This window comes from Mandrillus leucophaeus, unplaced genomic scaffold (assembly GCF_000951045.1).
Source record: "Mandrillus leucophaeus isolate KB7577 unplaced genomic scaffold, Mleu.le_1.0 Scaffold1211, whole genome shotgun sequence".
Classification (NCBI taxonomy): Eukaryota; Metazoa; Chordata; class Mammalia; order Primates; family Cercopithecidae; genus Mandrillus; species Mandrillus leucophaeus.
In genome coordinates, this window is record NW_012100444.1 from 580995 (window position 1) to 604930 (window position 23936).

The 23936-nt window shown below is 39.2% G+C and overlaps 1 protein-coding gene across 3 annotated transcripts in view; it reads right to left on the reverse strand.

The window, feature by feature from the left end:
* The window catches only part of SLC17A6 (solute carrier family 17 (vesicular glutamate transporter), member 6), a 45823-nt gene extending 22278 nt beyond the window's left edge, over positions 1–23545 (reverse strand). For all 3 annotated transcript variants that reach the window (XM_011971322.1, XM_011971325.1, XM_011971324.1), the window contains exons 1-5: positions 22595–23545; positions 19489–19741; positions 17891–18009; positions 1761–1875; positions 273–360 (exon numbers count right to left, since the gene is read on the reverse strand). In XM_011971322.1, coding sequence (XP_011826712.1) covers positions 273–360; positions 1761–1875; positions 17891–18009; positions 19489–19741; positions 22595–22680 — 661 coding nt within the window. In that variant the 5' untranslated portion in view covers positions 22681–23545. The remainder of the gene's footprint in view (positions 1–272; positions 361–1760; positions 1876–17890; positions 18010–19488; positions 19742–22594) is intronic.
* Between the last annotated feature and the right edge of the window lie 391 nt (positions 23546–23936).

The window sequence follows — 23936 nt, forward strand, 5'->3', positions numbered from 1 at the left end:
TAAGAGTATTATAAAAACCACTCATGAATATATTTGAAATCCTAGATGAAATGGATCAATTCCTAGAAAAATACAGACACAAGAATAAATAGAAGATTTAAGCAAAACAATAAAACTAAAGAAATGGAAATGGTGGTTAAAAACCTTACCACTCACAGATGTGCACACAAAACCCAGATGGTTTTACAGGTGAGTTTACCAAATTGTCAATTCTTATTCAAGTTGTTCCTAAACTTTTACCCACCACAGCTGCATCTGCACACAATACTCACCACAGAAAGAAGTGGTTGCCAGCCTACTCCTCTCTAGAGGTGGGGCCCATTTGCTCCATATCCCATGACATGCTGGGTAGGTAACACCCTGTGATGGAGGAAGATACACATCACCATCACCATTTAGCAACAAGAGTCTTTTTAGTATTTTGTTCAAATCCTCCCTGGCCTTCAGACTTCTTTCCACCTCCATTTTTTTTTTTTTTTTTTTCTGATTAAGGTAAAAGAAAAGACTGTATATTAATCAATTTATCTGCAATTCTGAACAGTTTGAAAAAATTCAGGAGATCATTTTGTAGGGCATTAAATTCAGTAACTCCCAAATATAAATATCTATACAGAGAAAAGTGAAGTTTAAATCCTTGGAGCTCACACTTCCTGAAAGCAGTGTCTAACCTTTAAGACCTTAAAATAGTTAGATTTTTCCTATTGTTTTGAATCTATCTTTTTTATATATATATTTTTGGAGGGAGAGAGGGGTTTTGGGGTTTTATTATTATTTTTTTAAGTTCTGGGGTACATGTGCAGGATGTGCAGGTTTGTTACATAGGTAAATGTGTGTCATGGTGGTTTACTGGACCTAGCAACCCATCATCTAGGTATTAAGCCCAGCATTCATTAGCTCTTTTCCCTAATGCTCTCCCTACCCTGCCCTTCCCCGATAGGCTGCAGTATGTGTCGTTCCCCTCTCTGCGTCCATGTGTTCTCATTGTTCGGCTCCCACTTACAAGTGAGAACATGCAGTGTTTGGTTTTCTGTTCCTACATTAGTTTGCTGACGCTAATGGCTTCCACCTCCACCTGTGTCTCTGCAAAGGACATGATCTCATTTCCTTTTATGGCTGTATAGTATGAGAAAGGGTTTGTTTGTTTGTTTGTTTTTTGTTTCGTTTTATTTTGTTTTGCTTTTATGTGCCTTAATAGTTTACATTATTTATCTATTTCCATTATACTCCATGGAAAAAGAAAGGGAAATTGGCAAGCCAAACTTGAGTTTTTAAGTAGAATTCTTTCAAAGTCTGCAGACTGATGGAGCAAGTTTTGATCATTAGAATTAGCTGACCCAAAAATGTATCCAATGAAATATTTAAGTGAAAACTCACATCATGATTCAAGGTCATCAGGAACTTACTTAGCATAAAACTCCCAAGATATTAATTCGTGGTTAGCACCAGCAAAGGACAAACTCTAAAATTCTTATCATGACACAGTAACAAAAGTCCCTGTTTTTTAAGTCAAATAGGCATTAAAATATTTCTTTAATCCCACTCAATTCTAGAGAGAAGGAGGTAAGTAGTGACATTCATAGCTTCATATCATTTATGGACAAAATATCTGATTGCCTAATATTTTCAGCGTTTCATTTTTTATTTTAACTATTTAGATACAACCTAATACAATATATTTATTTACAGATAAAGACAAACATAAACTGGTGGTTCTCAACTACATGCCAATCTTAAAACGTCTTCACCCTGAAGTTACATACCTCAACAAGTCCCTGCAGTATTCTAACAAAGATGACACATCCATAATGCACTCTGGCTGCTGATGGAATTAGCATATTCAGGGTAGAGGTAAGAAGTATGGCAGCTCCAAAAACCCTGAAATAGAAAAGATGGGAACACTGTTTAAATGATTCAGCATCTTACATACACATATATAAATTTCTCAAGTGAAATTAAACATTTAAAGTAATAAAAAAGTGTCAATAATTTTAAGGTGGATTGTTTTTTCTAATATGTGTTCTGGATTTGACTGGCTAGCCATTGTAAATACACACATGGGCCATCTAGAAATTCTACATTTGATGCACCAAAATATAAAAGAAGGAGTCAATATGTTTACTATTCATAAGGAGCCAAGAAATATGCTATTATTTTCTTTATAGACTTAATTTAAATTGTAAATATTTAATAAATCAGTATATGTTTTGGACTCTATTTCAGTCTACAAGGTAAACTGCTTAAGGGTAAGAGCTTGTTTTTCACATCCATTGTATCCTTGACACTCAGCACAGTGCCTGACACACAGCTGGTAATAATTCAAGAGTTACTGGAAATAATGAATGCATAAACAAAGTTATTCCTCACATTATGCAACTATTTGTAGCTTTCCTAGAAGCTGTACATACATAGAAATTTTATAAACGAACTCGTATTTTAAATGTCCCAAGAAGTCTCTTGATTGCCCTTAGCACATGTTCTCGAAATAATGCAAATAATTACACTTAGTATACCTTTCTCAGGTTTCTCATTTTTTTCTTCTATTTGAGACACATCTAGAGCAGCATACATACAATCATTCAAGAAAAAAATGCTAGAAACATCATGCCAAAGCTTGTATCCATCTATAAGTAAAAATTCCATTCCTTCATTAAAAAAAAAAAAAAAAAACCTTCTGGTCAGGTGCAGTGGTTCATGCCTTTAAACCCAGCACTTTGGGAGGTCGAGGCAAGCGGATCATCAGGTCAGGATCTCGAGACCAGTCTGGCCAACATAGTGAAATCCCATCTCTACTACACAAAATACAAATAATTAGCTGGGTGTGGTGGTGTGCGCCTGTAATCCCAGCTACTCTGGAGGCTGAGGCAGGAGAATCGCGTGAACCCAGAAATCAGAGGTTGCAATGAGCCAAGATCACACCATTGCACTCCATCCAGGGCCACAGTGTGAGACTGTGTCTCAAAAACAACAACAAAAACAACAATAACAACAACAAACACTTCTATAATGTTTATACCAAGTAAGAAAAGTATTCCTTTAGCTGGATTACTTTATAACTATTTTCTTGCAAAGATGTAAAGATGTTTTGGGACATGCTAACTCCAATGAGCTAATCTATGTATTTTAGGCAAATTTTATCAAGTCAAACATGAGCCTTAAATTCAGTCAATGTTGGTTGCCTCATAGAAGCGCTAATCTTTCTTCTGGGCACTTTTAAGAGTTACTGTTAAAGACCTGGATTTCTGAAAAGGACCGTCTATGATTATTATTAATCTGCTACAGAAAGGTGAGAAATGACATCACAAATGGCAATGAATTAAAACAACTTCTTTTCTACTGATCATATACTAGTCAAATAATTTTGTGTAAAAATATGTGTAACCTGTATCCGCCTTCCCTTAGTGGCTTCTCTCCTCTGAGATAAATGGTCACTCATGAAGTGAATATTCTGCTCCATTCTTCCACTGTGCTGTTTGCCCAAAATAGATGTCCTTTTGTTTTAAGCCAAAGATAATTTTGCATGCTAAGATTTGAGGGAAATCTTTTATCCAGGTTTATCTAGTATGTGTGTGTTATTTTATTATAATTGTTTTAGAGGTATGATGCATAAATTTTATTTTCAATGAATGTAACGTTCTATCCTCACTTTCTCTCCCTTTTTGAAGGGTTTGTAAATACGATTGTCTTGTGATAAGCTGGTGAGAGATGAATATTACCCATTTTTAAGCTTAGTTTCTTAACCTCTTTATGATTGAAATTTGGGCCTAGATAACCCTTTGTTGTGGAGTGCTGTCCTGTGTACTGCATGATGATTAGCACCATCTCTGGCATTTATTCAGTAGGTGCCAGTAGCACACACCCTTCCTCTAAGTTATGGCAACCAAAAATGTCTCCAGTAATTGTCAAATGTTCCCTGTGAGAAAAATCACCCCCTTAGTAAAGCTGAATCAAGTATGAACTATTCATTGAATGTACACTATAGTCAGAGCTAAATTTAATGAGTGCTTATTCGACTTGCTAGATACCATATTAACACTTCACATGCCATAAACTCCACAAGCACCTAACGACCCAGCAACATGGATATTATTCATATACCAATGTTATAGATGGAAAAACTAAACATAAGATAAGTTAAATCACTAGTTCAGATTATTAGCTAGTTTTAAATAGAGAAAACCTGTTTCAGATACAGTTCTGTTTTATTTAAAACCCAGTGAGTTTTGCCACTAGGATTTATACCTGATTATGCATATATTAGGTAGTTAGTAATATACTTCAGCATTCTAACTGTAAATTTAAATAATAATCTTCACAAAGCCACTTGATATCACACTATTATTTCTGAAATAAAACGCTGAGAGATTACTTTCAATGTTTACTTTCCATTCTTGCACTGAATAATATTTCTAATTATACAATATCATATCATAATTGAAATGGTTTTAATTTTAAGTTCCTTAATTTCTACATAGTCTCACTCTGTCACCCAGGCTGGAGTGCAATGGCATTAACTTTGCTCACTGTAACTTCTATCTCCTGAGTTTAGGGAATTCTTATGCCTCAGCCTCCTAAGTAGCTGGGACTACAGGCCCATGCCACAACACCTGGCTAATTTTTTGTATTTTTAGTAGAGACTGCGTTTTGCCATGTTGACAAGGCTGGTCTTGAAGTCCTGACCTCAAGTAATCCACCCACTTCAGCCTCCAAAAGTGCTGAGATTAGAGGTGTGAGCCACTGTGCCCAGCCTCTTAATTTCTTTGTCTATCCTTTTTTCATTATCAGTGGCTACTGCACCTCAAAATCCATTGATTTTCTTGTAACTAGTTATGAATCCATCAAACTTTACAAACCTCATCTTTTTATTAATTTTATATAATTATTATCCTAATTAATATCTAAGTAATTAAAATTCTGATTGTCAAAATTCTTGCCCTAAATGGAAAGCCTTTACACTTTGTCTTGCCATACAGCCAAAATTAAAGCAGTCTCCCCATTCAATATTCGTTCATGCGCTCACACTTCAAACTTCTGTGAGACTGTATTCAGAGGAGAGTATTGTGTGGAGGAGAAGGTAAGATTTACAGGTCACTTACTGTGATTTCTCCATTTATATTGACTCATTTAATCCTCACAACAACTCTCTGAGTTGTTAGACTTTCCTCTCATTTTATGAATAAGGAAATTGAAACAAAGTGTGGCCAAGTAAAAAAGCAAGTAGTAGAGCTCAGATTTAAATCCACGGCTCTCTGACATGAAAATCTGTGCTCTTTCATTCACATGATGTCAGCAGGCACTTAGAAAAAGAAGATAGTGGACCTCAGTGTAGTAGGAGAGGGAAAGAGAGACAAGTAGTCCAGGGACAATGTATGCCAAGGGCCACAACATAAGTACAGATAGAAAACAACAGAGACAAACATTAATCTCAGCTGAGTTGACCAAGTCACAAACTTTTGGTAGGGAAACTTTGAAAGATTAATATAAAAAAGAAGAAAGACTTTCCAGAAACAAGGAATGGCTCAGCAAAGCTTCACAAATGGAAGAGGTTAGCTTATGTACCAGAAACTAAGGAAGTATTGAAAATGGGTGAACATAGTGGCTCAGGTGCTTAGGAGAAGGAAGAACATCTAGAGTGGGATGCTGGATGAGGAGACTTTGAGGAAGTTTAGGTAGTCCAAGAAGGTGAAGGGTGAAATCCATCAGTCTGTGACATCTTGGAGATGACTGAGTTTGGGGTGACCACAGAGGGTGACAATTATGCCACTAAAGTGAGGTAAATGTGAAGCTTACTGGGATTGAAGGGAGAGGGATCCAAAAGCTAGGAAGCAAGCAGTGGTTAAAATCCATGTAAGTTCAGGCAAGATGAGGGCATGCCGAGGGGGAAGGGGTCAAAGTCACTGATGGTAGGAGAGGGCGGACAAAGCTGACAGAACGCTACAGTAATCTTTTTAGGACCCCAGCTTTGTCGCTTAAAAATTATGTAACTGGTAAGTTGTTTAACTTCCATAAATTTCTGCTTCCTTGTCTTTAAAAAGGACATCACTAGGTAATGGTTCAGAGCACGGATTCTTGAGTCAGACTGCCTGGGTTCACAGTTCATCTGACACCTTATTACTTGAGTGACCTTGAGCACTTCATGTAACTTTCTGTGCCTCATTTCTCATCTAAACAATGGGAATATTAACAGAACCTCTGAGTTATTAGAAGTAAAACAATCAGAAGAATGGCTGGCGCACTCTAAGCATTTAAAGAATGTTAGAACTTGCACTATAATAATACTAATGTATTGTATCTCTTAAGATTGCTATAAGGCTAAATAGAATTATGTACCTAAAGGACTTAGTCTGATGCTTGACACATGAAAATAAATTCATAACTATGAGCCAGTCAGATAGAGACAGTAATTGTCAATGGTTATTGAATTGCTAGTGTGGATATCACTTCTAGATTCTTATTTTTACTGAACAACAATATTAGAAAGCTCTTACTGCTATCCTTACTTCACAGACAGTGTGATCATGTCTGAGTGAGTTAAAATAACTTGCCAAGGTCATATAGATAGTAAGTAGAGAACTGTGGTTGACCTTACTTATCTGTTGTAGATCCGGGATATCTAATCACTAAGATCTACTTACTATAATAGCAGCAGAATGAGTACTGTCATTAACAATGCCAACAGCAATATACAAAATAACATAAACTTTGAAAGATGAAAATGTTATTGAAAGATGGATGGTAGTAGCAGTGGGAAGTGAAAGCAGAATTCTACCCCATCTCTCCTATGTTTTGAAGTAAGTAGTAAAATGAAGAGGCTCATTTATGAAAGTTTTGTACTTTCTTAAAGTGTAGGTTTCAATAAAGAAATGAAAGAAGTAGTGGAACTGAATATGTAAAAGAATTTTAAGAATATAAAATTGCTTGGCGTGGTGGCTAACGCCTATAATCACAGCATTTTTGGGGACCGAGGTGGGTGGATTGCCTGAGGTCAGGAGTTCAAGACCAGCGTGACCAACATGGTGAAACCCTGTCTGTACTAAAAACACAAAAATTAGCTGGGCGTGGCAGTGGGCACCTGTAATCTCAGCTACTCGGGAGACTGAGGCAGGAGAATCACTTGAACCCAGGAGGCGGAGGTTGTAGTGAGCCGAGATCGTGCCACTGCACTCCAGCCTGGGCAACAAGAGCAAAACTCTGTCTCAAAAAAAAATTATATATACATAGAGTTGTTTAGCATAGTAGTTTCTAGACTTTCACATGCATGATAAAAACCTGGGGCCTGTTAAAATGCCGTTTGCTAGATGTCAGAGTTTCTGACTCAGTAGATGTGTTTGGGGCCTGAGAATTTGCATTTCTAACCAGATCCCAGGTGATTCTAGTATTGCTTGTCCTGCTTTGGGAATCACTGGCTTAGCAGCACCATGCCAGGTATTCCCCCAGGACATCACAAAAGGGGCAAATATGGGGTGAAGACCAGACCTAGAATAAACAAAGCTGGTCAAAGTTAGACATAGTGGAAATAGAGGGCTTACATTTTATTATAGAAGGGAGAGGCAAGGGTAGAATAGAAACACTGCTAAAATGGAAGATGTCCTTTAAAAAATACAAATTGATATTAGATTGTTAGATCAAAAATGAAAATGAAGTTCTCTGTTCTGCTTTTGACCATTCTTATTGACCAAATTGAGCAGCTGCCATATTTTTCTTGGGGACATTTAAATAGCATGATATAGTATTTGTTAAGAAGACGAGTTTCTTTTTTTATTACCCTGTGAAAATCCAAATTAGAACTCCAATTTCTTGCTAAGTATGACTTTGAGCAAGTTGTCATTAAATTCTTCAGCCTCATTTCTCAGTCTGTTTCTTGTCGACATTTAAATAGCATGATATAGTATTAGTTAAAAATGAGAGGGTTTTTTTTTGTTTGTTTGTTACACTGTGAAAATTCGAATTCCAATTTCTTGCTAAGTATAACTTTGGGCAAGTTGTCATCACTTAAATTATCTTAGCCTCATTTCTTGATCTGTATAATGGAGGTGTTTCCATACTTCAAATAAAGTATCATGAAGATTAAATAAATCAGTTATGGAAGGGGACACTGTCTGGTCCATAATAAATGGCTTGTCAAGGTTAACCATTATTATACAGAAATTTCCTAATGTTTAATAGACTTTTCAGAGAATGATTATTCCATATCTTTTTCTCCAGAATGATTTTGCACTGATTAAATAGTGTTAATTCTGTACCCATGAACACATGGGTGTTCCATATCAGGCTGAAATTCTAGCAGCTTTCATGAAGTGCAGAAGACATGTAATGGGAATTTTATCTCCCATTTTGAATTCATACAGAATTGATTGAAATGCATCAGCCTCTTAGTCTGTGCCTCAATAGTCCATCTAAAGTATCTGATGGGAAATGACCAGAAAAGAAAATTCGCAGTCTTCTTTAAATCAATAACCGTCTTAGAATCCTTCCAACTTTATCCTTCAATACTTATCCATGCCCCGACCCTCAAAAACACATCTCTTTTTCAACTAGTCTCCTCTCTCAGATATTGCTGAACTACTGTAGATCACTTTTGTAAGACTTAACTCGTGAGGTCATACGTTCCCCAAGCCCTCCCATTATTTTTTCTCTTGGAGAATTGGGTCCAGTTCTCCACTCCTTTAAACCCCTTGGTGCTAGCACAATGCTTTTCATATGGCACATTCTTAGGAATGAGCATCCATTTCTTTTTGTGCAAAGACTCTCAACTGAGGGTAATTATAACTTCCTCTCCTGAGGTATATGTAGGTGATAACAGAACTTTCTTCTATGAATATTTATTTCAAGCAATTGACTATTTATTTGTTCTCTAGCTTTTAATGGGGACAGACTGCTGTTCTGGGTATACTATCAATTCTAGGAAGCTGAGTTATTTTCATAGAATAACTCTAGATTGACAGCTATGGGCTATAATTTAGAGTACTCCTGTAGATAAATCCTCACTTGAGATAGTTGCTGAGTTCAAGTACATGGCCCAGTCTGGCCTCATTCTTACATCTTGCAAAGAACACTGGAATCCCCTGAAACTAGCAGCCATCATATTGCCTTTTACTGCCTGTTCATCACTAGATCCTCATCAGCCTCTGAAACCACTGCCTCTGAAGCTCTGCTTTCAAAATTAAATTAAGAAGTAATGCTTCAGAGGCGATATGTTGTCCTCTTAAAGAACCTCACCATTCATTAATATTTAATATAGTTATATATATTATATTATGCTTGTTTCACAGTCATCATTTTTGTTTGGTCTGATGCTAGAAGTCAGAAGCATTAAATATATTTTCTGTATATTAACAGACAGAAGAAAATAGATTATATAACAAGAAACATTTAATGTTCATGTGAGTTTTGTTATCCCTAGGATTACTCTTAACTTTAACACTTAAAATTGGGTTTCACAGCACTACTGCCCTGAAAATGATGTTCATCATTAAAAGATTTTAAAGTTATTCTCTGATCAAAAGACTTGTCTAGCAATGAAAACCACACAAGTAAATCAATTCTCAAAATTGTTCCACAGGCGAGTTCTTTCCTATTGACCTAGCCCAGCACTAAATAATAGAGTGATTTTTAAAGAAACTGTAAAATACAATGCTTTTTGAAGAAAACACACAGTAAAGATACTTAATAGGAGAAATGTGTTTAGTAAAGAATGATATAATTTGAAATCAGACATCCTGGGGTCTATAACCCAGTTCTGCCTCATACCTCATAGTGGTATTTGGGAAAACGATTCTGTATTCAGTTTTCTCATGCGTAAAAGAAGTTTCAGTATGTCTGCTTTCATGGTCATAAACATAGAAATAATAGGCACTGGGGACTCCAAAAGAGAAGAGTGTGAAAGTACTGGGGGTGCTGGTGAGGGTCGAAAAATTATCTCTCAGGTATAGTTATCTATTTAGGTAATGGGTACCCTAGAAGCCTAAACCTCACCATTGCACAATCTACCCACATGACAAGCCTATACATGTATCCCTTGAATCTAAAATAATAATAAAAGAAAGAATGCCTGCCTTATAGAGTCATGTGAGGGATAAAGATAATGTACATTACAAATGTGATATATACATATATATACTTATTATTTGATTCAATTCTAATTTCACCTGCCTCCCAAAATGTAAAACAAAGGCAATTATGAAGATGACTTTATAGTATAATTTATGTCTTCTCTCTTTCCACTCTAGGAAAAGCATTTTCTGGAAATAAATACATTTTGTAAAATTAAATACTTGTTTATTTTGATTTTTTAAATTGTAAAAGTAAGTTTCATATAATATCAGGCAGTATATTTATATCATTATTATATATTAAAACAAACTATCAATGAAACACTCTGGCAAATTACACATTTTTTTTAACAATAAACACAGTAAAACATAGCTTTCTCAGAAGAAATAAAGAAGTCACACATATATATAGCTGAAATTGAAGTTCCAAATAATAAGATGAATCTCAAGCAGTCTGGTATTTCATTTCACTTAAGGTCTTTCTCCTTATAATTGGCATCTAAGGTGCTAGATTGAAAACCCACTCCTGGTGTGAATATAAGTCAGAGATAGGCCATCAGTAATTGGGCTGGGGAAAAAAAAGGAAAGAAATGTGCAAACTACGTGTAAAATAATAATGTTATTATTTCTTAAGAAAATACATAGAAATTGGTGGGTGTTCTTAATTTTTCAAAGAACAATATTACAGTCTCTGTGACATAAAATAAGGGCCATTTGCTTATTAAAGATGTTTTCAAAATAATAAACCATTTGAAAATCACTTAAATTTGTTGGGGGTTTTTTTGTGATTTCCTCTGCAGCAAATAACATTCTCAAATAAATTTGCTGATTATTGTCAGGTTAAAGCCTGATTTCTATTTTTCTTCTACTTGTCACACACACATACACTTTCCTCTTCTTTTACAGTAAGAAATAATCACATATCATTATTTTATGCACATTGATGTTCTTAAATGGCAGGAAGCTCTATACCACTATAGAGACTGCCAAAATCAAGAGGTGTAATAGTAATCACGACATAGAAATGTTTGGAAAGGCAAATGCAGCTGCTGAAAACCTGTATCACAAACTGCCTGATGATTAGCATTCAATATGGCCCATAATGAGTTAGCTTTGAAATTCCTAGTCATATTTTCTCTAAGCCACAGCCACAAACACCCTCAAGTATCAAGCCCACCCCAAAATGATTTTCCCAGAAGAGGTGAAAGGAGCACTGGTGACTTGTCACTTCTACAGATGATGTTCATTTTCCCTAAATCAATCAGTCCACTTCCATTTGGGCAGTGGATTGTCACTTAACAGGAAACTAGTGTTCCTCACCTCAGGTGTGGAACTAATTCTTTCCTGGAGGGTCTGCAGTAGACTGACTCGGGCTGTTTAATCTATTTAGTCTAATCAAATCAGGGCTTGGATGCCTCCCTTTGTCACATCTGATGCCCCCACTCCCATATTAAAAAGGGAATACACAGGCATGAGCCAACTCTCTGAGTCCCTTGATACATCATTAAGCTGTAAAAATGACTTCATCACTCACGACAGAGAGATTAGACAGCCCCAGTGGTAGCATATGGCAGTGGGAGCATCACTCTACCAGCTGCCCACATGACTCTCTCCTTCCTCAAATCATGTCCCTCCCCTCCAGAAGCTGCCTCTGCACTGCAGTAGCAGAAGACTGCTGCAGCAGGAAAACCCAGAGCTAGTAAGGGGTAAGGGGATTGGAGAATGAAGAGAGAGAGAGAGAAACTCATATCGACAAAGCACATGCAAGCCCTTGGAGACCCCTCCCTCCTCAATCCATCTATTCATCTTATGGTAAAGGGTATTTTCTTTTGTCAGAAAAATGCAGGCTTCTCCTGCCTTACCCCAGATACCTAACCTATGGGGCCCACAATAGGAAGGCGGCTAGATGTTTGATTGGCAGCTAGATGCACGAGATAGAAAAAGTCACCTCTGGCCTTAAAAGACTGGGTGTTTATAAACCATTTCCATTGGAACAGGATGGTGGTCCCTTTCAGCAGGATTTATGTTCATAGTCTGAATTATTTTCTCACACATAAGGAATTCACAAATATTTCTCACTGGAAGGATTGAGGAACTCCTCCTTGCAATGAAGGTTGCAATGGAGAGAGGGAAAAAATTATATAAATAGACCAACAGCGTGTGTGTGTGTGTGTGTGTGTGTGTGTGTGTGTGTTTGATGATGGTGCTTAGGAATTCATTTCCAATGCTTATTTCAACAATAAATAATGCACATCTTTATTGTTTCATCTCTCTGAAGAAAAAAGACAGAACATCACCAGTAAAATTGCTCCTTTCTGGGCTTAATACGTGAAGATATTATGTTTAAAATGTCTGTCTTCTTCTCTTTTTGAAAATTATTCTAGCAAGAGATTTTTCATAATTAGTCAGAATATTTACCTAAAGTATATTAAAATGTATTTTTGTAAATACAAATACACACCAGTAAATTTTAAAACCATGCTTTTGGGTTTGCTCACTTTTACATATAAATTACTTTCTATTTGATACAGCATATAAATTGAGTTGCATCAGTCAAAATCCCAAAGATAAATCGCTTCATTTCTGCAGACAAAAGTCGAATCTACACCCAGTCATGTTCAAATCTCTGCAATTTTAGTGGTAAGAGCCCAGACTGCCAATGTGTCTGAGTGGCAGAAAAAGTTACAAATACCATGTTTTCTGCTATAGAATATCAGATTATTTGTCTTCGTCATTATCAAGTGTGGAGTTTGCCTTTTTCAGAGAAAAGGGTAGAATCAGCTATGTTGTAGCCAAATAGCTTGGGAGCCAGTACACACACACACACAAAATACAGTATGATTCTCCTGCCAAAATAAAATCTAAGGATCCCTTGGGCCTGCTAAAGGCTTCTCTCTCTAATTCATGAAATTCTTCCCTGGATTTGGGGCATGATAGATTGTAATCACTCATTCAGAGAGCAGATGGCTCAGCCTACTGCTGAAAGTGAACTTTGCAATGAAGCATATAGTATCAGAGATGTTAAATTTCATTGTAAAGGTACCTTGCCATCAAGTATTATCAGGCACGTGAGTTCTAGTTACAATCCCTTTGTGACCTCAGATACATCACTACTCCCTCATTCTCTATTTCATTTCCTGCTCTGTAAAATGAGAGGGTTGGATTAGATGAGCTCTGTTCAGCGATAATATGGGTTCCTCCTTTTGTGGGGTTCACCATATGCTACAACCAAGTGTGATCCTAAGTGTCTTATTCAAATAAAGAAGTATTTTTTCTTTAGAAAAAGTCAAGTTAGAAATTCAAGAAATACTTGAAAAGACAAAAATAAAGGATTACGGTAGGGGAAAATAAACTCTAACTTTGTATAGAGAAGTCTAACCTCAAGCTAAAATGGATTTCTCTAAGTGTATTTATGCTTGGCTAGAATTCAAAGATTGGATGCACTGAATTACTAGCACTCTATACACTTGACTAAAAATATTTTTAAAAATAGCTCTTTAAAGGCCTTCAAATAAAATTTATGGAATTTTTGGTGAATAATAATTTCAATTTGAATAATGTACACGGGGAAATAATTTTAAAGGTAGAAATATGACTCATGAAAAAAGGCATTTTTATCACATTGGAAATAAACCAATTGCATTACTAACACTTAAGGTAAATTTATACTAAAATAAGCTGAATAGTCACAGAAATTTATTTTCCTTCCATTTTTTTCTAAATTTAAGATTCCATTAATAATAAATAATAACAGCCAGCAATTACCTAGTTCCAGGCACTTCAAAAAAACTACATATATTTAGCTGTTATGACCCACACGTGGTAGGTACTTTGATTAGCCCTCTTTTACAGAAATACAAACTGAGGTGCAAAGGGGTTAAATAACATTTTATATCATTCAGTCACTAAGTAACGCATTCAAGAGCCTGAACCTACAGTTTGGCTTTAAAGCCTAAATCTTCCTGCTTTTTTTTTTAAAGCCCCAAACACCTTGTTGTGATATTTTATTTATTTAATGAATATTTATCATGAGTCAGGTACTCTCTGAGATGCTAGCAATACAAGAGTGAAAAAGAAAACATGGACAAAACTCCCATTAGACAAACAGATAAATAAGTAAAATATTGATATGACAGGTAGTGATAAGTGCTATGAAAAAAATTAAAGCAGGGTTGAGAAATCAAGAGGACAGGAGCAGGGTATTAAAAATATCAAATAGAGTTTGAATAATATCACCACCTAAATAAAGGCAAAAACACTTTTTGTAATACAGTGCTATACATTAAAAATATAATGGTCATCAAACTCCCTTTGCTGTATCTGACCTTCTGCGGTTATGCCTTTTGCAAAAAAATACATATATATATTTATATATGTATTATATTTCTATATTTCATATATATTTTATGTATTTCTTACATTATATATCTATGCTATTTGTGCCATTAAACACTTGTCCAGGTTCTTCACAGCAATTTAAATGCAGGGTAAAACCAGTCTTCAGGAATTTCATATTTGTAAATATCTGGATTACTATAAGTCCATGTCCTGTATTATTTAAAGACAAAAATAATTTGCCCCCCACATCTTTTTATTACTATATTAATATGTTCCCATTTTAAAACGTTAAAGATTTTGTAAGGAATCTTCCTTTGACCTCCCACCCTAAGGCCTTTCCTGAGGTGACTAAATTCTCCCGCCCATAATGTGCAATAGCTTTTTAAGGGAAGACAAAGGAAAAAGTGATGCAAGAGCTGTCCCTCCTCTTGCTCTCCTCTTGGGAGTAAATTGGGTTTACTCCCCTCCTGACTCTTCCAACTCCTCCTCTCAATGATCAGGAAAGTAAATGTACTTCGAATCTGAGTAGTATAAGAACCAGGAGTCTGCATTGTGACCAAGAGTGGGGCTGTCTTTGCTTAATCAACAAATTGAAGAAGCCAAATAATTGCTCTTTGTTTTTCATTGAGAAATTTGTCAAGAGGTGTAACCAGGAGCCCTTCTCTCTTGAGTGGCTGTCTCCACACACCTCAGTTTATCTTTCTCGGTTCCACCCACAACAGTGATGGCAAACACTTTCCAAAGTGAGCCTTTTTTACACCTAAAGGGAAAAGAATCTGTCCCCAATGTCACACACAAGGGAAATCTCTTTCTACTATTAAGTGATCAATATGGAGAAGCTTATTTGAATGGGTACATGATGCTTATAAGTTGAAGATTGGTTTTGCTGCTTTGTCTTTACTGTTTTTGAAAAAGAGATCATAATAGGAAACATACATCTTTCAAACAACTTGTAATTTCTGATTTTGTATTTATTAAAAGCTTTCCAAGGAAAAATTCTATGTAGCATCTGTAGTACTAGTTGGACATTCACCATGTTAATAATAGGGGTATCAGGATGATTAAATTTTTATCATTTTTATAATTTTTTCTTACTAATATGCAATACTGTTTTAAACTGAAAAGAAAATGTTACACATGTTTAAAAATCATTATCACACAAGGCTTCAACTGCATTTTGCAATGTTTCGTTATATTTTCAAAATGAAGCAAAATGTCAGAATCTTCAGGCAAGATAAGATAGTTGATCTCTAATTTTCTATAGGATCATGATATTTTACAATACATTTTTAATTTAATTTTCTCAGTATTGTAGAACATATCATATATGAAAATATTAAGGCCTCTCCCTTGAATACCCATTTAAAGGTAAGATTAATTTGGGTCCAAATAGGATTTCTAGAAATTAAAATTTTTTTCTATACGAAAATTAGCTGAGTGTGGTGGTGCATGCCTGTAGTCTCGCTATTGGGGAGGCTGAGGTGGGAGAATCTCTTGGACCCAGGAGGCGGAGTTTGCAGTGAGCCCAAATCCTACCACTGCACTTCAGTCTGGCTACAGAGTGAGAATCTGTCTCAAAAAAAAAAAAAAAAAAAAAAAACTCCTTTGAGGAAAATCTACCAGATAAATTAGAACTTGAGTCAGCATCACTTTTTTCACTGATAAACGTGACACAGATAGTAATGAGTTTGCTTTTAAAAAAAAAAAAAATCAGAAAAACCCATTTACTGACCTCCTAGTGTTACAAAGAGGAAAAGCTGGAGCATCCCTGGTGTTTTTTCCTGGCAGGAAAATGTTAGCATTTTAATATTTGGCAAGGTGAATGTTCTGTCTCTGAAAAAAACCCTTAAAGTCACCACCATTATACTTTCATTTGACATCATATTGAGTTCTTGTATCATTTTTGTTTTTTGGTGAATTGTTGCTTTTTTTTTCTCCTGCAGTGAAAACATTCCATGCATGTATGTTTAGGGTATCTTTCTGAAAACTTTGTTTTATTTTAGGAAATACTTTCTAGGGAATAAAAGGAGTGAAGACTATATATATTGGGGATCTAAAATCCAAAAATGTAACATGTTCATAATCAATAATATTTAACAGAGTATTTCTTTAATTTTTTTGCCTAATATCAATGTTTTCTTTGATTTATCACATCCATAAAAAGGGGTTCTCTACGTAGTTAATGAGTTTCATCAAGTGTCCATCAGCAGATGAATGGATAAAGAAAATGTGGTATATATACACACTACATTGATTTTTTTGTAGGGACTAGTCGTCTACTACTTGGTCTTAGTGTCAGCCATCCGTGTGTCAAGTAAAGACAGCCCTCGAAAGGCATTATTCCTAATGTATGGCACTCTCCTCTTGACATTTTAAAGCACTGCCCCAACATCCTCACTCTAGGGATCCTTAAGCCTAAAATAAATTTCCAAGAATTCCTCTCCAGGCCCTGAGGACTCTGAGAAGCCTTGGGAAGAAAAGACACCGCTAGTGAAAGGGATTGTAATTGATAAAAGCCGCAGTATGGGGCCTGAGAGATGAGGTGTTCCCAGGTTACAAAGGGCCAGGTTGCATATAACCACTATTAGGGAGGTGCCAACTTCTAGTCCTCTGCTGTTAAAATGTGACTGAAAGTCTTTCTTTGTGGTATCTAAGCAGAAAGAACAGAAAGTGCTGGTGCATATGTTCTATGTTCAATTCAGACGTGAAGAACATTTAGTTTTGTTTATCAATATACACAGAGTGAAGCAAAGGAACCTACCCTTCACCTTCTGGTGGCCAGGCTATGCCGGTCGACACCCCCACTCCATCAGTCTTTAGGACTTATGCTTTAGGGGTGTCTCTGCAGGTGCCGCTGGTGGCGCTTCTGGGAACAGGCGCTAGGACCTTGGTTGTGGACACCGCAGCAAGGCAGGAGGCCACTGAAAGCAGCTGAGGGCTCCCCCAACCCCCGCCCCTAAGCAGCTCATTAACAGGTGGAATCGCATCGCTGGTTCCTGCCCCTCCTAGAAACAAATTCTTCAAACCCAGAGCACGAACTGGGCGGGGTACGGGGCCAGCCGTTCGAGGCGCCTTGCCAGGAGGTCAGACCCTCGGGGAGCCTGGACGACTGTGGGGAGTGCAGGAGACAGCGCAGCATCTGCCGTTCCCCACTCCTTTGTGCACTCAGGCACACGGTCCCTGCTCTGCCTGCTTTCGGTCTGCCCTGAGCTCGGGTCAGGCTATAAAGCACGTCGATCATTTCGCCAAAAGCAAGTTCAGCCACAGCAGAGGGAAGGAGGCCGCGTGCCCCGGTCCCAGAGAGCCCGCATTCGTTTAGACGACTAATTCTGGAAGGAGTCACCAGCAGCTCCAGCCCTGACGGGGTGTTGTCAAGGGACTAGAAGACTTCGCTTGGGAGTCCTCAAACCCCTCTGGGCTGTTGTCTCCGCTCCCAGCTTCTGCTGCCCCTTCGGAAGGAACAAACACCACGCCCTGAGCCCCAGCCCCGCCTGGTGCGTTACCTGTTGGCTGCCAGTCGAGACGCGATGTAGCCTCCCGGAATCTGGGTGATGATGTAGCCCCAAAAGAAGGAACCGTGGATCATCCCCACGGTTTCCGGGTCCCAGTTGAATTTGGCTTTCTATGGAGGGGTAGGAGAAATAAGCGTGAAGGGAAAGAGTAGCGTCAGTGCCAAAGGCTCACTTTCAGAGGTTCACAAGCCAAAAAGCCCCCAACGCTTGGGCGCTTCATGCATTCCGGGGATAAGAGTGGCTTCATTTTCGTTTCCTAACAAAATTGCCTCTTGCAACGAAAAAACCTTTCTCATTAACAAAATGTATTATGATTAATAGTGAGGCCGCGCGCACCGGCTTTGCTCCCCGACTGCTGTCAGGCAGATCGAATCATCTGAATGGAGGAATCTAGAGGGCCCGTCTTGGAAACTCGGACTCCCCATGAAGAGATTTGTTAGCCAGATGTGGAGACGCCTGGCAGGGGTCCACTTAACGAATCCGGTCAATGCGGATGCAGTAGTGTAGTGACTTCTAACCCTGGAGACTTAAATAGGGAAATTCTGGGGAAGGAAAGTGGAGAGGGAAGGAAGGTGGGGAGCGAAGGATGAAAGATGCAGGACTCCTGGTGGCTAAGAGAAAGGGTGTCCCCACAAATGGGGATGGATATGGGCCTGAAGGATTTGGAGTAGTCGGTGAATTGGGAGGAGTAAAGGGAGAGGGAGTCATTGCTCAGGGGTTTTAATAAATGCGGGGCAGGGGTATTTCTGAAGGTGGAGGTCTAATTCCGTTCTAATCAGCTTGGGTGACTTCCCGAGGGGAACCTCAAAGTAAACTGGGTCGCAATATTTACGTCCGAAAGGTGGGAGCGCGCTTTTCCCGCCTGAGAACTGGGGACCCTTTTTCTCCTTTGATATTTTGACACCCAGCGGATTTTGCAAAGTCTCCCAGATTCCAAGAGCCTTCCCCAGTTTCTGCTCTCAACTCCTGCTTAGTCTGGTTTACGGCAGTTGGGGTTTCTAAGAAGGAAGTCCGGACCCAGGGGTTCTGTGACCTTGACGTGACCCTCCCCTCTGGGCTCGACTCCCTGCCACCCTGGGACCCTCTTACGTTGTGGCTCCTCCTGGGAGAGGTAAACCTTCCCAAAGACCCCTCAGCCGAACCTGCTGATATGAACACAGCTGAGTTTGTTTTCCAGTTTGTTTCATTTTGAATATTAAGAATGTTTTGGGGGGGACTGAATGAAGTCCTGGGAAAACTATAATTAATATGCTGCACTATTCACCCAAGTAAAACAAACACACTTCTATTTAGACTTAGTGGACATTGCTAGTCACCAACGTCTTGTATTAAGTCACAGTTCACAAAACCTGGTGAGCTAGACGCTCTTTTCTACTTTGCAGGTGAGGAAGGGAAGGCCCAGACAGCAGAGCGAAAAGGGAACTGATAACACTACTGGGGTCCATTCTAGAACGGCAGAGTTAGCGAGGAGCTTAGGGAGCACCCAAACCTTCCTTTCAGTGGGGAAAAACGGAGCTCACACAGGAGATATGGTTTTGCGAGGCCGCATGGCCGAAGGGCGGGAGCCAGGGCGGCCAGACGTTGCCCACCTCCTTGATGACCTTGCCCCCGCGGTGGATGGTGCTGTTGTTGACCATGTCCACAATGGCCACGCCCAGGTTGCAGCGGATGCCGAAGGAGATGCAGAAGCCCAGGCCGCTCATGATGGCGATAATGTAGCGGCGCGGCAGGCCGAAGCATGTGCAGTCGCACAGCGGCGCCTTCCTCTCGGGCACCTCTAGGGGTTTCCCATCTTCCGTCAGCTCGATCGTCTCCCTGGTGTCTTGCTTCTTCTCCAGCACCCTGCGCGGCAGAGCAGGGGCGAGTCAAGGACGTGGCGGCTTAGGCACCCCCGATGCTGACCCATTCCCATTTTTCAGGACCCGTAGGGGCTGGGAGGAGTGCCGTCGACCTCACCCCACCCTCGGGGATTAGGGTGGTGGGGTGACACCAAGCTGCAAGACCTCCCACACTCTCTCACATTCTGCAGGTGCCCTTGGCCGCGGCGGCGACATCGCTTCAACTTTAGCACCTTTAGGCCTAAGGTAGCGAGTCCCTGTCTCGGGATCCACCCCTGGGCGCTCTGATTCAGATACACAGGCCGCTTGGGCCTAACTTTCTTGCAGAGTCTGCAAGGTCTGCATTTTGTGAGGGCAGGGGTTACCAGAGCGTCCTCTGCACCTGAGTAGGGACCTCCCACTCCTACCCGCGCCCAGCAGAGCTTAACCCTGACAACCGCGGTGTCCTCCTGCAACCCAGCACCAGAGGGCTACTCCGCTGCAGGCGGGCCCAACTTGAGAGCCTTTTCCACCCGCGCTGCCTTTTCCGTTTCTAGCAAGCTGAGGTTTTCCAGGTTGGCAATGCTGGTATTCTGTCCCCCAGCTCACCCCTGGAGCTGAGCCTGGGGCACCCCCGGGACTAGGGCCTCTCTAGGCCAGTGCTTGTGCATGAGAAGAAGGCCTGAGAGCTCTCGCCGAGAGTGTCATGCACTCTCCTTCCCCTTCATCCCGCTCCAGGGTTCTAGTTCAATGCTTACGCCCCTGTTACACTTCTTACTATTTTTTTTTCCTTATTACTGGAGTTGGAGACAAAGGACTCTACAGCATATGGCCGACACCTAAGCTTCCTACTGCCAGAACATGAATAATTAATTATTCACAATCTTGCGTCATTACTCTCTCTCTTACAAACACCGAAAAATGTCAAGGATCCCTTTCCCAAGACGCAAAATGCGACTCCCAGATACACAAACGTGCTCCCATATCAACTTTTGTAAGATATTCCACATCAAAGGGGAAGATCTCACTTCAATATTTGTTTTTGCATAGTGTTTCATGAGATTTCAACCATCAATTCATTTTTGGCTTTGGTCCTTGGGAGAAGGGGTAAATGAAAAGGGGAACGCGGAGAAAAGGAATGGTTTTACTAAAAGGTGGCAGTGTTCTAGTCTACAACATATTTATGAAATTTCTATTAACAACAAACAAACGAAAGGAATGTATAAGATAACATCTCCGTACGTAGCCCCTTGCGATTTATACTTTCGATATTTAAACAAAGAGCCTCTCCGTTTACAATTTGCAGAAATTTTTTCCAGTCTACCATGTAATTGTTTTTCACCTGTGCCGTTTTAAATGCTATGTGCACACCCAATTGTTTTCACACACACGGGTGAAACAAGCGAAATTTTTACAATTAATTTCAAATATGCATAGCTTGGAATATTGCTGTCAAGCAGTTTGAGCCCACCAGAAAAAAATGTCAGGCTTCCAAATTCTATAAAAAGCACCTGGAGAATAGGTCATAAAGGTATTTGTGGCTAGGTTAATGTTTATTCTTAAAGTCTGATCATAATGTTAGAAAATATTGCAATTTCTTTTTATTGGGAGAAAAAAATTCAGCCAATGTGTGTGTGTGTGTGTGTGTGTGTGTGTGTGTGTGTGTGTGTGTTTTCTTTTCCTGTATTGGCTTCGTGTGCTCAAATCTACAAAGTTGAACTCTGCGCCGGATGGCAGTTGTACTGGGAAAGAACATCCCTTTCCATGGTAGCTGTGGGACTGCAGGGCCCTTGCGGTATCTACTGCCGCATAGGTGCATAATCGTGCCTACATGAAGCCCGCCAAACCTGAAGAGATTCGGAAAATTTGGGAGTGGTTTGATAATTTTCTTTACATTTCTCATGCATTTACAGAGACTTCAATTTCCCAAATATTAAAATTAGCGCTCCTTTGTAATTCTTTTTCCTTTTATGTCTGCTCTGTCTTCTTGATTTTGCTCTAATTATTAAGAAAAGCTGTATCCATATCACATACTTGAAATGATTTAAAGTTTTGCAAATTACAGCATAATTAGTGTAGTGACTATCGGAGGATTCAATAATTAAATCATTTCTAGGACTTTCAAAGTAATGTTGCCTGTTATATTTATGGCTGTTCTTCCAGGCATTGACATTTCCTATGCAAGAAATAGACTCTAGGAGATGAAAATAATTAAAAATGCATATACATTGTTTCAGTCATAGAGAAAGGAATTGCTTCAACTATCAATTATTGATATATTTTGATTCTTCTTCATTCAATGCAGAAGACATATTCCACTAGGGGATTCTCTACTATGCTTTCGAAGCTGAGACCTCTCTCTCTCTCCCCAACATATATACACACACACACATATATATAGCATATATACATATATAACATATATATTAATAATATATAAACTATTACTCTTTGGAATTTCTTGGTTAATATTTTTAGAGGGTTGTGTTTTATATTCATTTGTCTGCATGAAAGGAATTTAATTTGGGGCATTCTATGAGCACCAAAAGAAACGCTGTTTGAGCAGGTGCTGGTTATTTCTTAACTGTAAAGGAGATAAATCCTGTATAATAAAGGATAAAACTCTGCAGTCACCAAAGCAAAAATCAAACACACACACACACACACACACACACACACACACACCAGACAGGTTCATTTAGTGCAACATTCCTGCATTAATAAGCAGGTTTCCAGAGCACCCCTGCTCCAAGCAATGGGCAACAAAAAGACTTTCCGATCATATTACAATCTTTCTGAGCCACCAGGGTTTACGGAAACGGCCCTGCAGATTTTTTCATGCTGAGCCCCAGGTAAGCAACGGTTTCCTTTGTCTTACCTGTAGATCTGGCCGAGGGATTTTCCAGCAATATTCTTTAGCCCCTCTTTTCCTGGGGCCAAAATCCTTTGTTTTACTGATTCCATTCTTGCAAAGACTGTTGTCGGTTCTTGCCAGATTTAAATAGTGATTGCTAAAAACGGCGAGGATTGCGCATATTGTCTTAATCTCTTAAAGTAGTTGTTGGTTTTTCCTTCTCAGCAGAATGGTAGTGGCTTGCCTCCAGCAAGAGTGAGAGTGAGAGAAGGGAGGGAGAGTGAGAATGAGAATACAACAGAATAGCTGCATGCAACCCACGGGTTTCCTAATAGGAGAGTTGGTAGACACAATCAGAAAGTCTCATTGGAAGGGGAGGATCCGGTGGCAAAGGGCGCAAGCAGTACCATGGTATTTGGGTAGATGCGGTTGAGTCCTTGTCCTGGAAGTCGGTCAGCTGAAAAACAATGTAAATTCCCCGTTTTGAAGATTTACTGCTCTCAAATCTGCTGGTTTTTAAACGGAGGGGCCGGAATGTCACAGAACCCTTGGGTAACAACAAAGTCAAAAGAATAGTACTTTTAAAAATGGTGTCTTTGCCGTAAGGAACAGAGCATATTCAAAACTCATGGGAGCATCTCAGGTCTCAGGTGAGCAATGCTGCTATTAGTTTTTCCTCTCTGCCCATGATCTCCTCCCATCACGCCAGCGTAACTCTGCTCTGCGGTAGAGTCAAATTAAGATGGAGAAGGCTTGCTGCTCTTTGAGGACGTGAGTAAATAAAAGATACACCGTTCTGATTTGGGCAGCGTCAGGGAATATCTTTTTTCAGCGGTTAACAGCGCCCGTCTGGGCGGGTCTCAGTACAATGGTTCAGCACCACGGACAGAGTAAGTTTCAGGAAAAGGGGATGCTTCTTTTGGCTAGCTAGGTTGCCAACTTTCCAGGGGAGCTGGGCGGATCGCCCTGACCAAGGACCATACTGGGGCTCTTCAGGAACGGATGCTATGGAAACCATGTGGGAAGATGTCATCATCTCCAGAGTTTGCAGGGAGAATGGTGCATTTAGCTCTGCTAGGGAAGACAACTTTATTAAAAATTGACAAGTTACTTCTAGTTTGCTACGTTTTGTCCAGCACGCTGATGCCAGTATTGCAGGCAAGAAAGATTTCAATATATTTAACTTATGCTTGTGGTGTTCCAAGACACCTAGGGTCCCTTGAATATAAAATATGTGCACACAAAATACACAATTATATTGTTCATGTGTTTGCTTTAACCTCTGACAGGAAAAAGATGAAAGAAAGAAAGGGAGAGAAGGAAGACTAGAGCAAGGGAGAAATAAATAAAAAGAGGTGGGAGGAGA